At 48.8% G+C, this 17,658-nt stretch overlaps 3 protein-coding genes across 3 annotated transcripts; 2 read left to right on the top strand and 1 right to left on the bottom strand.

The window, feature by feature from the left end:
- Positions 1-1,486: 1,486 nt before the first annotated feature.
- LOC118219009 lies at positions 1,487-4,660 on the bottom strand. Its single transcript, XM_035401789.1, has 4 exons — positions 4,635-4,660; positions 4,274-4,331; positions 2,959-3,158; positions 1,487-2,370 (listed from the first exon to the last, which is right to left on the bottom strand). Exons 3-4 carry the CDS (start codon positions 3,129-3,131, stop codon positions 1,920-1,922), a joined length of 624 nt encoding a protein of 207 aa, XP_035257680.1. The 5' UTR covers positions 3,132-3,158; positions 4,274-4,331; positions 4,635-4,660; the 3' UTR covers positions 1,487-1,919.
- Positions 4,661-4,695: 35 nt separating this feature from the next.
- On the top strand, positions 4,696-15,305 carry LOC118219007 (ataxin-7-like protein 1). Its single transcript, XM_035401787.1, has 11 exons — positions 4,696-4,849; positions 5,391-5,459; positions 8,647-8,751; positions 9,250-9,433; positions 9,517-9,881; positions 10,167-10,249; positions 10,474-10,700; positions 10,798-10,957; positions 11,200-11,321; positions 11,403-12,162; positions 12,493-15,305. Exons 1-11 carry the CDS (start codon positions 4,753-4,755, stop codon positions 12,508-12,510), a joined length of 2,190 nt encoding a protein of 729 aa, XP_035257678.1. The 5' UTR covers positions 4,696-4,752; the 3' UTR covers positions 12,511-15,305.
- A 276-nt stretch (positions 15,306-15,581) lies between these two features.
- On the top strand, positions 15,582-17,017 carry si:dkey-42p14.3 (EF-hand calcium-binding domain-containing protein 10). The gene is made up of 4 exons (XM_035402059.1): positions 15,582-15,733; positions 16,151-16,315; positions 16,390-16,480; positions 16,734-17,017. Exons 1-4 carry the CDS (start codon positions 15,631-15,633, stop codon positions 16,774-16,776), a joined length of 402 nt encoding a protein of 133 aa, XP_035257950.1. The 5' UTR covers positions 15,582-15,630; the 3' UTR covers positions 16,777-17,017.
- Positions 17,018-17,658: the final 641 nt, after the last annotated feature.

The raw sequence follows: 17,658 nt of genomic DNA on the forward strand, positions 1-17,658 counted from the left end.
TTCCAGGGAAGTTGCTCAGGCATTCTAATCTTTCTTTCCTGAAGGTAGTGATTGAAGGTCAATACTAAATACCTTACCTCACCGTTCACTGTGCCCAGACAAAAAAGAATTGTAATTTTACGCGTGAAATCCTGTGTTGGCTACTAGTTGTCTGTCAGTTACAGGATGATCAGGTAGAGCGGACCCCTGTGTTTGCTGGTTTTCATTCCAACCACAGTTGGAATCCCGGTATTTTTGTTTTTAATTAGGTGCTTTTCATGTTTAGGGGTAATATTTAGCCTGTTACGCCACACTGTCAGAAGTGGCTAGGCATGGCCATGAAGAATGAAAGCTCCATGTTCACGCTATGCGTATCGTGCCGTATTGCAAAGCAGGAGGAAACGACATCATTAACTGATGGAATTGAAGAACCGCGCTGGAATTCCAGGACCGAGGTTGGGAGTCACTGATCTGGGTGAATGCTAGTCACTGCTTTACTGCTGAACACACATTTGTCTTCGAAGCATTTGCCGTTTTTTTTCTTCCCCCCTTGTGCGTTTCAAGTCCGCTAACTCGTACAACAGCTTTGAGCAAGGGACCATGAGAAAGCTATTCTGCCCAAACAGCAGGAGACCGGAGCAGGGACAGAATCGCAGCACTAGACGCACAGGCTTGCCCACGAAACGGCAAGAACTATCAAATTCCACTGTGACCTTAATCCACGTTTTATGCTAGTTTTATGCATTTTGGAGCGCATACACGCATTTCTTCCACATTGAACACTGTTTTTATACCAGTATTTTTTCGGAAGTACAGTAATTGCTTCTCTTTGGAAAATAAACATTCCCTGATCTAGTTAACTCATTTGCTCGTTATTTTCAACCTGCTCTTTCCAGAGCAGAAATAAACCACAATGACTGGAGGCTTAAAACGGGCTCATTTATTTCACTGCCACATGCATGCAGCCTCCCTTCGTAACACATACAAGTGTATTTATAACACAAAAAAGTAGTAACTTTGACAAAAATGTGCTGAAAGAAACAAAAGTATCACAGAAAAGTGTGTTAGATGTTACCACATCCTTTTTGAGTGTTGTTCCAACTATAAATCATCCCAGTTGTTTTGGTGGCGGGTCAAAGGGCAGTTCTTTAAAAAAAAATGTTTTCAGGGAAAACTGTTGATCTATATTTGTAACCTTCTACGTGTCCCCAGCGAAAGCCTGGTGTTTAATAGCCAGTTTACAGATATATTAGTGTTCGCAGAAATCATTTTACGGCTTCTGTGGCAGGTCCTTTCAGTGGTGTCAAATAGCCGCTTATTCTTGCGCATTGACCGCATGCACTGATGTAGCGTTCAATAGATTAGGATAGGGTGTATGAAATTGACAGCGATTCTGTAGCCTAGCCTGCAAGTGACAGTCAAGCAAGCTTATCTTTATGTTCCTCTAGTGTCTTATCTTTATTTGCAACGATTCAACTCAATAGAATGCTATCGTGTCTTGTATTGCTTTTTTTTTTTTTCAGGTAACAGCGGTTGTTGCGTTTGGAAACTGCCGTGGATGCGTTGGGAGAAATGCAGTGATGCTGCTCTGCAGCGGCAGCAAGAACGAAACGGTGGACGCTGCTTTTGCCTACCCATTCAGCCGAATGAGCAGACTGTTCGCCTATATTTCTCATTGTTAGACGTTACATTATAGCCTATCATTCTGCTGCATTCTCATAGGCAACCAGCAAAGTTGTAATGTACTTTCGCTCTCATACTGTAGAACTGACATAGTATTACATACTTATTGCAATGTCATTAAGGAACCTTTGTGCGACGGAACCTGCAACTATCTCCAGAAAGCTCTGCTGCCCCCACTGGTTAAAACCGGTACTTCTGGTCGAGGAAGGGGTGCCGATTTGTTGAGATCAGAAGGATAACGTGCCGATTGGCCGAATTTAGGAGAGAATGTCAGGTGCTGATTGGCTGGCCTTGAGAGCATGGTAGGTGACCATTTGCCGAACTTTGGAGGACAAGAGAGGCGGAACCTCGGTAGTTAGGAGGATGAGAGGCGCAGAGACGCGCTCAGCTGAATCTCTGTCGCTGAGACGCTCCTCGTGCCCAGCGTTCCTGGGCCATTTGCGCGGGCCTGCTGTGTCCAGGGTGGCGGATCTGCACTGGCGGTAGGCCACATGCCCGCTGGGCCCGGGCTCCTCCAGGTCTGGTCTGGACTGAGGCGCGCGCTGCCGCTGGAGCGTGGGAGCCGACTGCGCGCTCTCAGGGTAAGCCGTTATGATCTGCACCAGCTTGGTTGCGTGGTCCTGATCCGTTCTGATCCTGAATGAGTACTTGGGTCGACCATTTTGGCTATCGGATCCAGATCTGACGACCACAATCTCAGTCAATCTGCTACAAAGGGTCAAGGACAGACGGAGAGGTCAGAGCATCTGAAGGTACCTTAATGTCGACAGACAGTCAGAACGTGTGCATGCCTCTGCGTGCTCTGTTCGGTTTCGTCACTGATAAAATACCAAACGGCACCACCTGCTGGAACGCAGTGGAAAGTTCACATTTTGTAGGCCATCTCTTTAACATTTACAATGCTTCTCTGGCATTTAACCTATGCCCTCAGACTGCTGTTGGGTCATTTCACCTTTCATTAGAGATCCCTTCATTAGATTAGATTAGATTATAATTTATTGTCATATTTCTCTTAAATTTGTCTTGTGTCACAAGCCGTACACCTTTTCACACAGAGGAACAGGAACACACTGATACACATTTGATTAATAATAGATCATTATAAAATGCACACAGGTGCCCTTCTAACCCATCTTAAATGCATTGGCCCACACTGCACCTGCCCACAGTCCACTGGCAGTTACATTGCGTCTCCCCAGCCCACAGTGCTTCCCCATGTTCCCTGTGCTGCCCGCAGGAAAGTGCATGAAGGAGAGCTGAACATGGCCACTCCAGCGGCTGTGCGTTTGGACTTACTGCATTAAGAGCCTCTTGGCCTGGCGCCGCCGGTGGATGCAGCAGAAGACCGAAACAGCCAGAAATACTACGACCAGCACCACTGCGATGATGATGAAGATGTCCGAGCGAAGAAATTCAAAAATTTTCCTGAAGCGGTAATTGGCGGTGATCTGAGGCTCCGAGTCGCCCATGGTCCAGGCCCCGCCCCCAAACGCGACCTGCAGGAAGGGACAGTGCTAAAGCTCAACTCCAGCACAACAGGCAAACACGATCACCACACTGACTGCAGCGTCAAATGCAAATGAGGGAAGACATTTCAATAGAAACAATTTGTGTTTATGTAAATAATTATGAGGATGAGTATATTCATTTGCGCTTTTATCTTTCTGAAATGTCGGGGAGCAGATGCTAAATGGATGTGAGGTTTAAAATAACCAAAAATGGCTAATGCCGCGGGTGCTATCAGTGAATCACAGATGTAAACAAATCATGATTTGCTGAGCAAAATAATTTTCAGTGATTGACAAATTCATTGTCACTCCATCTATTACGAGGTTCATAAAAACTAACTCTGACCACCAGTGAACTGTGATAAACTAATTATAATAATAATAACAACAACAATAATAATAATAATAATAAATTATTCATATTTTACAAACTGAAAATGGCAATCCTGATCAGTACTAACATAAGAGGCCGGTTCTTATTACACACCTATTTTATGCTAAGGTTGACAGCTTTTTGGCTGGACCGCACAGCGGAGCCTGCCCTACAAACGCGAATGTCTGTGACTGAGTGATGAAGTTACACCATTGGTCGGCCGGATCACGTGTGTTAAGTCCAGCCATATACTAGGTTTCCTAGTCTTGTTAAGTAATAATACATTATCATAAGGCTACATGTTTATTAATTCATCTGGGACCGTCAAAAACACTGCAGCATCTTCGCCTACCTGTGATTGCTCAAGCTCTTTGTCTCCGTTTTCTCTGCTCTTACAATAACTGGAAGAAAGCTTATGCTCTTGAAGATAACAGACAATTAACGAAGAGCCAACATAAATAACCCGATTTTTTTTGTTACGCAACAGGTAGTCCCCTGTATGACAAATTACAACGTAATAGTGTTTACCAGAGCGAATGGCTTGGCTAGGTAGCTAGGTTAACCCAGGGTCGGATAAATGGTTTCTGATACCTGGGCAAATAGATTATTTTTGAATCACCAAGTTCGTCACAAAACTGATAATACTATTCCCTAGCCAGCTAGATCGTTACATTATGTGGGAAAAGTTTAAACATTTGTTTGACAAATAGTACTCTTGAAAGCATCTTACCTGGTTGAAAATGAATAAGCTAATTCCTAAAGCAGCTTTTGGTGTCTTATATGTGATTCTAAAAAGATAAATTACAATGATATCATGAAATGATGGACATTTGTGGAATAAAAATAAATTTCTTGTGGAAATTACTCTTGGCTAGACTAGGCGGGAAAACTTCCGTCATACGTTTACAGTTAGCAAAAGCTATAGCAGAACATTCCCACAACTTGTACTCGTTTACAAAACATGCTTTGTAAAATTACTATCCGAAGATGAACGATGTTTAAGTACGTTATAACTTAGTCTACATGTATTATGATATCTTTACTGATGCTCTCAGATGTGAACAGTTAACTTCTTGAACTTCATTACGCACCCTCGCTCACCATTCGTGTCGTCAGGCATCGGGTGAAAACGGAATTTACCGAAGGTGACGTCAGACGCTTCGCAAGTCCTGTGCGCTAGCTGCGAAGAGGCAACAAGACGGAAGCGCAATGGCGACATTGGATCGAAAAGTACCCAGTCCGAATACGTTCCTGTACAAACCGTGGTCTGCTTTCATCGAAGCCGTTAAATTACAGAACTCTGACAGTAAGATCATGGCACGATATTTCTCGTGTTTGAGTTCGAGTTTTCACTTATGGATAGAGTTGTTAAACTGAGAATGAACGGCTATCGCTGACTAACTAGCTAGCTAGCTGCTGTAGCTAGATGGTGTTCTGTCCGTGCATTTCTGTGCTAAATTAGCCTAGCTGTTTGTGAATGGCTTGTTTGTCTACTGCGTGAACAGATACATTATTTTAAGTACAAAACAAATTGAGTTGTTCGGGTATATTGTTTCCGTAAACGGTAAAAGTGTCACTGTGCTGTCACTGTGATTAATGTCTTAGCTGCTGCTGTCAGAGGCAGTATCTCGCTAGCTGGTTAAAGCTAGCTTGCTAGTGAAGAGTTTGGGTTGGCTAGCTTGTTGGATGTATTTCTCTGACATACGGGCTAGGTTGAACAACTAGTTTCTAACGGGCATCATAGCCAGGTGGCTAACCAGGAGCAAATGCCATTGGTGATTTCATTTGCAATTTCGAGCTGGAAAGCAGAGCTGACGTAACGTTAGTGGCTTCGCTGTGTCCTACAGTTGCACATGTTGAAGATACGGGGAAGGATATCGGGAACGGCAGGGACGCGAGGAAACTCAACAGAGAGGGTAAGTCTTGCTCAAAAGTGCGCACACTCTTCATCGGAGCTGTCCGTCTGCTCATCCAGCTGTTCACACCTGCGTGGTGGAAATGGGTGTGACAGCAGACCGAACTTAAACACGCCGAAAAAGCTTCGCGCTTCAGTTCAAGAATCGTGCACTATGCAGGGGGCGGTAGCTGAGCACGGGGACGTCCTTGACCAATTCCTACCTGCAAGGGGGGATTTCTTCGGATGGCGTGGGCGAAACTATTTTTATACCATTTTAATCTGTCTGGGTTTTGTCTCATCTGGTGTTCATTCGTATAAACGGCCGGCCCTGCAAAACAGCCCAACTGTTGACATTTTCATCCTTAATATCATATACTGTATTATATGTTGGGCTGATATTCCCTATGTTTAGGGTTTCATTTTGAATAAATACATCTTAATTTTCTGTGAGATGCAAAGCAGAGGAGGTGTTTGGATAGAAATGTCTGCTTTTTGAGACCCATGCTGTGCTGCCAGTGGTTGCAGGTCTATGCTCGCTTCTCTAGGGGCAGCTTCATCACTTCCAGGAGCAGCTTTTAAAAAGGACTGTTTCAAAATCTGCTGTGCCATCAATTTATCCACCGGGTTAAAAAAATGCAGCACAACTGCAATCCTGTCATAAGAAATAAATAACATCTTTCAGAGGCCTGTCATAGTTGTTACACGCCTCTCCGTTATGCTAATATTGGCCGCGATTTGAATGATAATTACATTGACACTTTTAAAATAATAAAACTGAACCTGCCAGTCCAGAATCCCTGTCGGTTGCCACTCTACTGTCAGTAATGCAAATGAGTCTGGTAACATCGCTCTGGTCTTTGCAGACTTTTGAGAACGCACACCCATATTTACACGGAGCGCTTGGGCCACCTCCGTGTCAACTCCGTTTCTGTTTCACGCGGTAAAGGCGCTAGGGAACCGGGCCGGCCGTCTGCTGGATACGGGCTTTACCGGTCACTTAAGACTTCAGTTCCAGTCTCACCGTTCCTCTGGAGCTCAGCTTCAAATACAGAGCACATTGACTTTCAGTGACTGTCATGTTTCATCTGGCTGGATGGCCAATGGCACATGACATTACACATAACAGCCACTTTGCAGATGCTACGGTGGAGAACATCAGTGTTAGTCTCAGGAATACAGAGATACCGGTTCACCAAGAAGGCAAATAGACCCATCTATAATCACTAAATGCAATGTTAACCTAAAACGAAGAGCAATTTGTATTGTAACTAAAGAATGTACTACTGGACCGATAGCCTGTCTTTACACTGCTGTTCATATGAATCACACTCAGCTTCAGTACTGTGCAGGAGTTTCATCTGAATCACACTCAGCTTCAGTACTGTGCAGGAGTTTCATCTGAATCACACTCAGCTTCAGCTCCTGTGCAGGAGTTTCAACTGAATCACACTCAGCTTCAGCTCCTGTGCAGGAGTTTCATCTGAACCACACTCAGCTTCAGTACTGTGCAGGAGTTTCATCCGAACCACACTCAGGTTCAGTACTGTGCAGGAGTTTCATCTGAATCACACTCAGCTTCAGTACTGTGCAGGAGTTTCATCTGAATCACACTCAGCTTCAGTACTGTGCAGGAGTTTCATCTGAATCACACTCAGCTTCAGTACTGTGCAGGAGTTTCATCCGAACCACACTCAGGTTCAGTACTGTGCAGGAGTTTCATCCGAAAGCAGCTTTACTTGCTGGGTCTGACGTTGCAGAGCGTAGAAATGAAGTCTGTAACGGTGTCACACTAAAGGCCTGTTATCTCCCCCAGACAGGAAGTGCTCATTAGTCATTGGCTAGAATGAGCCTGCTCAGATTTGGCAGACGGTAATGCGTTGATGAACAAAAATGATCTTGGTCCAAGTTGTGAAATGGATTTAGTGAGGTTTTTTTGTGCTACTTGGGGATGGATGGTAGCTCCCAGCTTGCGCACAGACGCTCACATCCAGGCCGTATCCAGGTAGCCGCTGTGAGTCAGGCTGAGGACGAGGACGCCTGCTGAACAGGTGAAGAGCTCCAGGTGTGTTCACAGGCTGAGCCATTTAAAGGGCTGGAGTGTGTCTGCTGTCTTTACAGCCCGACTGGTTTAACAGAAATGAGCGGAGTCAGAGTCACTACTGACAGACCCAGAGGACATGGATACACATTCCTGACCTCGAGCTTAAAGGAATAACTCTGATCTCGGATGTGATTAACGTGCTGTAGAGAATCACATGGTGAGATTGCAGCTGTTGCAGGCATCGCGACGTGATGCACTCATTTCCTTAGTGAGTGGTGCAAACGCTCATTTATTACAGGCATGGTGATATTCACTACAGAAACATCCAAACATTTGAAATGACTCCCTTCCTGGTAGTGCGGAATGAATGAATTTATGATTGTTTTAGTTGTTAAAAGTTGGCGGAGAGTCTCTTTTGGCACGCGTTCGGCCCAGAGAACTGCACACTGTGCATATTGTGTTTGGCAGACAGGCAGGAAGCTGAGCTCCAGCGTTTGTAATTTATGTGCTTGTTTTTTACGCTCGCAGGGCATGGGGAGGCTGCTCGTGGCCGGTTCAGAGTAAGCGGAGTGAATCTGTCTGTAACTTGGCCCGACGAGTCGCGCTTTGACGAAAGCAGTTTTAATGAATCTGGTTTCATTTGATAGGCTAATATCTGTTGGGACTGCAGCCTGATTGTATGATTGTGTTTTGATGGAATTTCTCCCTCCCACACACACACACACACGCACACACACACAGCGTACGCACACTCACAGTTTTAGTTGTATTTTAGGCATATGTGGCAGTCTTATTGTGAGGCACTTCCTGTTCAGAAGGTATGAAGGTGTTTCTTCACCTGGAGGGAGAGGTTCAGTGAGGAGATGGGAGGCCTGGGGAGAGAGAGACTGGCCAGACGTCTCTTATTCCCTCTCAGGGTGCGTTCTGATGCGTGGGGCATTGTGCAGAATTTGGGGATTGGCTGAAGCTCAAGTGCTTCACTGTGGCAAAATTCTGGGAGGAGTCAGCGTTAGCTTGCTGATTGGTTGGAAGTAAAAGTACCACGCAGCAGGCCCACTGGAGCCAGGCTGTGCTCACCTGTGCGTACCTGTGCTCACCTGTGCGTACCTGTGTTCCCCTGTGCTGCGCAGTGTGCCTGAGCCCCCTGCTCTCCTCTCCCCTGCAGATATGCACCTGTATGGACAGTACCCTGCGTATGATGAGCTGTGTCTTGTTGTGTGCAATATCTGCAGCCAGGTGGTAAAACCTCAGGGCTTCCTGTCTCACTACGGTAAGGCTCCTTCCTTCCTGTCTCTCTTCCTTTATTCCTTTCTCTCTTCCTTTATTCCTTCCTTTCTTTCTGTGACGTGTTTAATGTGATGTGGAGGTTGTAGTCCCTGGCTGAAGTTGTGTGTGTAACGGGCTTTAGGTGCAGCATGTGACCAGCGTTCGGCACTTTCACACACGTCCGATGGTCCACCACTGTTAAGATCATTTAAGATCCTTTTACTGTCCTGTTATCTGGTGTTGTCTTTTTCTTGTCTCTTGTAAGCTTTTACGGGCGCAGTTGTGGTTTAACTGTGTGCCGTCACTTAGGGCAGGCTGTGTTTATAACTTTGGGAAGTACAGTTCGGTATTAGTGGGTGTTTGTCTCCCTCTTGTGGACCTGTTTGCAAACACAGTGTGATTTTCACTGAGACGTTGGGCTCCAGGTTTGTGGGCATTTGTGAGCGCTTACGTGTGTGTGTTTGTGTGTGCGTGCACGCATGTGTGTGTGTGTGTCTTTCAGAGAGGAGACACGCCCCCTCCTGTGACTCCAGGCCCCCCCTGACTCAGAGGCCCAAGGTGTCACACAGCAGCCCCCCCCAGCCCCGGCCCCGGCCCTTCCGACCCCCCCGGGACAACCAGCACACCCCCTTCAGCAGGGCGCCCCACACTGTGTACCCCCCGAAAGGGGCTCGCACCAAGCCATGGTGGGTAGAGCCTGGAGACCTGCTTCTGCTCCATCACACCGCTTTCAGAAGAGGTTCTTATCTTCCCACTTTCCCCTCTCCAGTGTCTCTGTGCCGGTGGTGAGCCTGGAGAAGATGTCGTGTTTGGGCAGGGTAGAGGGGCCTCATGTCCGGATCAGCTACCCCTCGTCCTCTTCGTCCTCCTCTTCCTCGCCCGCCGCGTCGGCCCGGCCCCCTCACAAGCCCCAGGAGCGGGTCCTGAACGGCAGGGGTCCCTCAGCGCCCAGCCCCTCCCCCTCTACACTGGACAAGAGACCCTCCCCCTCCCCATCCCCCACCGCTCTGGACAGAAGGCCCACGCCCTCCCCTTCCTCCTCATTGGACAGGCCGTCCACGGCCCCGCCCCCTCTGCTGGACAGGAAGCACCAAAACGGCACTAAGGGCACCAAGCCATACAAGAGGGTGTCAGGTGAGACTTGCCAGGGGGCGGGGCGGGGCGAGTGGTGATGTCATTGCATTCTGTGCCGGTCTGGTGCGTTGTTTGGAAGCGCCTGTGTTCTGTCAGTCAGTGCACGGTTTGGAAGCGCCTGTGTTCTGTCAGTCGGTGCGCGGTTTGGAAGCGTCTGTGTTCTGTCAGTCGGTGCGCGGTTTTAAGCAGTTTAAGAGTTTGAATGTTTGATTGGCATGTCCTGCAGTTTGAAGCTGACTGAATGGAATGCCCTTGAATTGGTGTTTTGGTTTCTGCCTTTTAAAGGAAGAGTGTTTGATCCCAACAAGCACTGCGGCGTCCTGGACCCAGAGAGCAAGAAACCCTGCACACGCTCGCTCACATGCAAGGTAGGCTGTTCTGGGCTCTGATTGGCTCTCGGAATCTTCTTTGTGCAGCACCTGACATTGTCTGAATGAAATGTTGATACATTTAATATTCTAGCCCTTGTTCGGAAATGGATTTCATTAAACAACTTGAAGTTCCCTCATAGGTCATCACATATTGCTTTTTGTGTGTGTGCATGTACCTGTGCGTACGTGTGTGTGCGTGCGTGCGTGTGTGTGTGTCACAGACCCACTCTCTGACCCATCGGAGGGCGGTCCCGGGACGGGGGAAGCAGTTTGACTCCCTGCTGGCGGAGCACAAGGGGCGGCACCTCAGGGAGCAGCAGGGAAGCCATGCCCACCCCAGCCGGCCCGCCCAATCACACGAGCCCACCAGCAGCACCTCGACAGACTGCCAGGACGGCAGGACCACATCTTTACTGAAAAGCAGACTGGCCACTGCGCACATACCCAGGTAGGCCACGCCCACGCGTGATGTCACAGCGGAGCTGAGCGCTCTGTGTTCCGTCGGAGGCAGGTGTGCCTCAGCGGGGTTTTCTGTGTGTCTGCAGGCCCCCGGGGGGGTGGAGCAGTGTGGGACCCCCCCCTGACAGCGCCCCACCGTGCCCCGCTGCAGGGGGGGGAGACCGGCTGTCCGGTGAGGAGGGCGAGGGGGAGACCCCTGAGGACTTGGACTGTCCCTACTCCTCTCATCACCCTCGGCCCATGGCGGTACGTCTGGCACACGCCACACACACACGTGCACACACACATACACACACTATACACACACTATACACACACACACACTCCACACCAGGGTCCTGAAACTTACTGCTTCCTGGATACCAGAGCCTTTATGAAGATCTATAACACTCATATCTCTTCAGTAGTAGAAGGGTGTGTGTAGAGCCGGATGTGGCCCCTGTGTCAGCTCTGTCCCAGGCTGTAACGGCTCCTGTGCCCTCCCGCAGTGCTGTTCGTTCGGCAGCCGGCTGATGGGCCGGGGCTGCTTTGTGTTCGAGCGGCGGTGGGACCGGGTTCGGGTGGCGCTGCGCTGCATGGTGGAGAAGCACGTCAACGCTCAGATGTGGAGGTGAGAGTCGCCGCTCTGCGCCGCCTGCGTCAGGGAGGGGCCTGCGCCCACGTCGCTGATGTCATTTCCTGTGTGTTGCAGGAAGATCCCCCTGGCCGCTGAAAGCCGTACGCCTTACCCCGGGTCCCAGCCTGCCCCGCACCCCCTGGCCCCGCCCGGCTCCACCTCCCTGCCCCCCCCTCTCCTGCCCTCCCCCGCCCTCGCCAGCCCGACCAACAGCGTCTCCATGGTCACCTACTCCACGGCCTTCCCCCATGTGGGCGGGGGTGGGGGCGTGTTCAGCATTGTTGACTCCGCCTCCCTCCTGCCCCCTGTCCCGGCGCTGGCCCCTCTGTTCCCCTCCCAGAGCCGGGCCCCCCGCTCCAGGCCCAACAAGCCCCCAAAAGCCTGCGAGCCGCTCTCGCGAGGAGGGGGAGGGGCTGCGGGCGGGACCACGGGAGGGGGCGGAGCTTTGGGTGGGACCACGGGAGGGGGCGGGGCTGTGGGCGGGGTCACGGGCAGCAAGAAGAGGAAGTCGCCGCTCTCCTCCTCCTCCTCCTACACGGGACCCCCCAGGGGGAACTTCCACAGCGCCACACCCCCGCCCAACTCCCACCAGTCCAGCCCCACGCTCAGCAGCAACGGGACCTCCCCTCTCTGTGCCAAAACCCCGCCCCCTGGCCCCGGCCTGCCCCGGCCGCTCCCCTTCTCCGGGGACCACGCCCTCTTCGCTCGGGCCGACGGGAGGAAGCGCAAGAGCTCCAGCCCCGTCGGGCGACCCGGCAAGACGCCTAAACCCGCCGCCCTCAGCAGCCTGTACAGGCCCCCCGGCCCCGAGCCCCACCCCGCCCTCCCCCGACAGGTGAGAGCGCCGCACACCTGCCCCCACACACAGAGCAGCACAGCCGCTGTCACTCTGGAGCACAGCCCTGCCTGACACTGACTGATCAGCAGCTTAAAACAAGTTCCTCAGTGTGTAAAACACCTGATATGCCAACCAGCCTCGCCTGTCTGTAAGTGTTCAGGCGGTCTAAGTGTTCAGGGAGTCTGTAAGTGTTCTGGGAGTTTGTAAGTGTTCTGGGAGTTTGTAAGTGTTCAGGGAGTTTGTAAGTGTTCAGTCTGTAAGTGTTCAGGGAGTCTGTAAGTGTTCAGGGAGTCTGTGTTCACTGTCCCATCTCTGTTTCTGGTTCAGCCAAAGGTACATCACTGAGGGAGGGACGTGCGGCGACCTGGATGCAGAGCTGTTTCTGGTTCAGCCAAAGGTACCTCACTGAGGGAGGGGCGTGCGGGCCCTAACCCTAACCCTAACCCTGGATGCAGAGCTGTTTCTGTGCCCGGGGGGACAGGCGGTCATGGCGACCGTGCGGACGTAAGGTTGATGTCACGGCGTTATGACATCACCGCGCGGAGCAGCGGTGCAGCCTCCACCCGAGACCCTGCTCTACTCACACACGCACTTTGGGGTTTTGGGGTGACTGGGGGGACCCCACTTTGGGAAGCACAGTGTTATTGGGATCCCTCAGACTGGAGATAATCACCATTGATGCTTCACAGACCTGGAAAGGAAACAGGAAACAGGAAAACAGGCTCATTTTAGCTTTAGTTTGGTTAAAAACGCCATTTAATTTGCATGGATTTGGGACATATTTTACTGACATTAACGGATGCGCCTGTGCCCCATTGCGTTTGGAAAGGGGTAGGCTGGGGCTCATCTCTGACACGGGAGCTTGGCAGTTACTCTGCATTTCCAGCAATCTGAAGGACCTGCAGACTCCTCCCCCTCAGCCTGTGGATCAGACACAGCCCTGCCCCCTGCAGGTCAGTGTGAAAAGTGCACTTACTCCCAGCTCACCCCTCCAGCAGACTGGGATGGGCTCCAGAGTGCAGCCAGGAACTTTTAAACTTCGGTTTGGGGAAATATATTTTACCGGCGCTGTTCTCCGGCAAATGTGTGTTTTAATATAAGAAGTGGAAGAAGTCAGGTATTTCATGGGTGTGGGTTTTGAGCACCTTCAGGCGTACAAAGCTTGCATCCCAAATGTACAATTTCATAGTGTACTTTTAGTTTGATTATTTGTCATTTCTTTTAATATTGTTCTATCTGACCCAATAATGCTACAGTCCTTTAGCAGAATTATATTTGTATTTCCCTTTTAAAGTTCAAAGTATTATTATAGTATTTCAATTGTTGAAAAAAGGTGTACAAATTTGTACTATTTTTATATTTATTTTTATTTTCTCAGAACTGAAAGATTTTACGACTTTTTTAAAACCCTCCTTGGTCACATGAAATTTATGAAATTAATGAGATTTATGGAAACTGTATGTCAAACTCCATAAGGAGCGTGGCATTAATTTGCTCACAGCTTTTTATTTATTTATTTTCTCTTACGTCCACGTCTAAAGTTGTGAGAATCATTTTTCTGAAACTTGGTTCATCTGAAGAACGCTGTCTTCTTTGCCTCCCATCTCCTGTCTGTTCAAAACGAGACCCCGTCCTGCTGTAGGCAAGACCCCGTCCCGCTGTAGGCAAGACCCCGTCCCGCTGTAGGAAGCCATTTTAGGTGGAATTGATATACCATGCTCTCAACTCAAACAATTTGAACCAATCGTAAGGAGGGTCAGAATCAGCAGCACTTAAAAAAAGGTACCAGGGGCTTGCCTTTTTAAAAAAAAAAAAAAAAGAGTGGTATTTCTCCCCTATACTTACTGAAGAGCATCGTTTATCGTTTAATGTGTCGTCTTAAGGCAAGCTTGGGACTGATAACTAATTAAAGTTTTCCGAAGGGGCTCGGCTCTCAGACTTGAACCCCGGGGATTGTGGGTATGGTAACTGTGGTAACGGCCCGAGTGCGTATCTGTCCATTATGAGCTAAAGAGCCAAACTGATCCCAGAACAGTGCTGGTGCACTGAGGCGCTGTGTGAGTGAGGCCTGTGCAGGCAGACCCCTCATAGGGCCTCTGTGCTTCATCTCTACTTTCATTACTGTGTGTTAAAATATGTTTAAAGTAAAAAGTTTTTTTTTAATTTTTTTTTTAACCATCATCTAAAGCCAGTAGCTCTCTGTGTCACCTGACACGTCCCAGATTGTCCCAGATCTCTGGGCAGGAACTCATTTTCACGTCTTTGTTCAGGTAAATGTCACATGACTGCGCATTCAGGGTTCACTGAGCGTAACTCAGAGTGTTCAGGACCCTGGGGCAGAAGCGTTCAGGGTCGTGTTCAGGGTCGTGGAGCAGAGTGTCCAGGGGTGTTAAATCGGCTTGTTGCTGGGTGCTGGCGTCAAAACCGCACACTGACAGAACCATGGGATTATGGGATGCCTTACTTTTGTATCCACTGTAAATACAGCTGACCAAACACAGGAAGCGCTTTCTGAAGGGGTGTCATGCGTTGCTCATACCCAATGAAGTGCAGGAAAAAAGGAAAATCTTTTTTTTTTGTTTGTTTGTTTGTTTGTTTCTTTTTATAGACTTTCTAAATTATTAGCGCTCGTCCTGTTGACCCGAGCCATTTTCAGCCAGGAAGAGGAAAACGTGTTTTCAGATCTGACTAAATTCGCGGGGTTGTAGCTGTTGCACGACTGCGAGTTAGTCCCCCCCCCCGTCTGTCCCCCCGACCTGAGGGGGTTTATGAGCCTGAGCAAATCAAAGCCGGCTTGTGTGTGTCCTCGTTCTCTCAGTCTCCCTTTTCCCTGTAAAGACGCTCGGGGGAAGCGGAGAAAGCCGGACTGTCCCCACTGACCCCAGATCAGCGCTGGGCCCAGTAGCACCTTGTTCACCGTGGCCTGGGCTGATCCTGGATCAGTGGGAGCCGCAGTGAGGGGACACAGTGGGGGCGGGTGGGGTTAGAGGGGATATCAGGGACAGCGGGAGGAAGAAGCAGGCAGATGAGGTTGGGGGAGCTGTGTGTCCTACACTGACACCTCTGCACAGGTGGGGGGGAGGCTGTTTGTTTTGTATCTGCAGCTTTGTAAATAAAATAATTTATATGTTTGTAAGAAATGACGGCTCTGTCTCTTCAATTAATGGTGTGCAGTGTTTCCATTTTGGTTATGTTGGTTATTATCTTGGTACATTCTGCATAATTCACATTTCTACAGCTGGGGTTGTACACCATTTGCTTGCCAACTTTCTATTGCCTGACCGAACATATCCCCATCACGGCTGGTGAAAGGTGGGCTCCCGTTTTTAGAGCTCTCCGTTCAGTGCTTGTGGGATGTACGGTTGCCCAGGTAAGACCCGAGTTGGAGTTTCAGAAGGTTTTGCCATTGCCATAGACTTCGTAACATAGCAACCGATGTAAACAATCCAGAGTATTAAACCGGAAATGGCGACTCCACGGGAGCAAGAAGCAGCCAGCTATCTGGAAAAACACAAAATCCCAGATCTCATGAACAATTTAACGAGTATGCTGTTTTTCCATAGACCTGGTGAGTAGTTCATATTTACATTGTTTCTACATCCGATCTAGCCAGCGATACTTCCGTTATCTGCTTGCAAGGCTACTAACGTTAGTTATCGACTAGGAGCGTCGCTGTCAGGGATAGAAATATAGCCTAAAGTTGGCATTTGTGAAACGATTTTTGGTTTTCTTAGGTTATAGACTACATGTTAGCGAGTTACTTTGCTAGCTTGCTAATATTATCTGTAGTGTCATGTTTATGTAGACTAGCAATACTTGCTTAGACAGTTAATTCGTAAATGTAGCTAACATTAAGCCATCATGTTTAGCTGTAGTTGGTACGTTAGTGTTCTTCTTCAGGAAATGTTAATTTTGTGTTTGTAAGTGGATGTGCACTCATGCAAGCTAACGTTGATAATACAACTTGTCCTCTGTGATCTTACAGAAAACCCACGCGAGTTTCTGATCATGCAGCTCGAGCTTCTGAAAGCGTCCAGACTTCGACCACTGGACTGCCCTTGCCTTATCGACGAGTCCAATTTAGACGCAGTCTTCGGGATACTGGATCCAGTGAAGCAGGGACACATCACTCTAGCTCAGTACAAGATGGGTAAGGTGCTTCAGTATCTACGGTTAACGTGTTTGGATTAAACGCCACCTGGAATAACGTTTTCTTTTCTGCAGCCTTGACGACCTTGGGTATTAAGGATTTCGACGAGTGTCCTGAAGGTGCAGATTTAAACCGAATATCTCAGGAAACGTTTAAAAAGCAGGCGTAAGTACCCGGCCACTTTATGTACCAATACTTCCAGTTGTATATTGATAGAGGCTGTATACACCAACCCCAGAACAGCATATTTCAGTAGTGAGGATATTATATAACACGACGGTAAAGGATGCACGTGTTTATTTCAGTGATAATCCTGACGACACTGCTGAATTACAATTCTGGAATTATTTAAAAAAGTTATAAAATTCAAATAAATGGAATTAAACACAAGAACTAAGTGTCTCTTTTCTTTTTACAGGAAGGATGGACTCTTAGAAGGCTCCGCAACATTTAAAAAGTGATTTATTATATTTTTATATAATGTGTATATCTGCTTCACAAGAGTTTTGTGGCAGTGCAGTGAATGAGCTAATTTGGCAGATTGTAAAATTTTATAAGGATGTCCCTGTGGAAGCCCTGCTGGCTGGTTGGCCTCTGCGTACCAAATGAGGGTCTGTAGCTGTGGCTGTTTGTGGTGCCTGTGCACGCATGTTACATTCACATGCATTGTCTTTTTTTTTTTGGGGGGGGGGGGGGGGGGGATGTGGGTGACTGGTGTGGGTGAGTTTATCTGACCTATAGTCTTCACTTTCCCGTTCTGTCTGCTATTGCTTGGCCTCCAGACCCTCCTGCAGCCAGTTTGGCCCAAATTCCCGTCAGTCACTGCAAGTTCAGTCATTTATTTCATTGTAATTTCATTGTAATTTCAGTGCAACCTCTTTTCTTCCCTCTCGCACAGCATTTTACCAAGATATCAGCTACCGGCTAATTCGCATTGGTGTGTAAGAATGCAGATGAAAGGTTGAGTTTGTCTGAATTTGCACATTAAAATGTGGTTCTGCTATGAGCTGCAATGCAGGCCTTTTGTCTGATTTGTTCCGCTCCGGTGCAGAAGCACCTTTCTGTGTGTTTGAATGTCCCCTCTGACTCAGACCCGTGCTACAGGTGGTGCGGAGCTCTTCGCTCGCTGTGGGTTTTAGGGATGCTGAACAGGAGGAGGAGGAGTCGGCGTGTGGAAAAAGAGGCTGTAATTGACTGCCAAGCGAGCGGCATTTAACAGCTGCTGTCGCTACCGCACGTCCCCCCCCCCCCCCAGCTGCTAAACACGCCCCCCCCCCCCCCCCCCAGCTGCTAAACACGCCCCCCGCCCCCCCCAGCTGCTAAACACGCCCCCCCCCCCCAGC

Source organism: Anguilla anguilla, chromosome 19 (assembly GCF_013347855.1).
Source record: "Anguilla anguilla isolate fAngAng1 chromosome 19, fAngAng1.pri, whole genome shotgun sequence".
Lineage (NCBI taxonomy): Eukaryota > Metazoa > Chordata > Actinopteri > Anguilliformes > Anguillidae > Anguilla > Anguilla anguilla.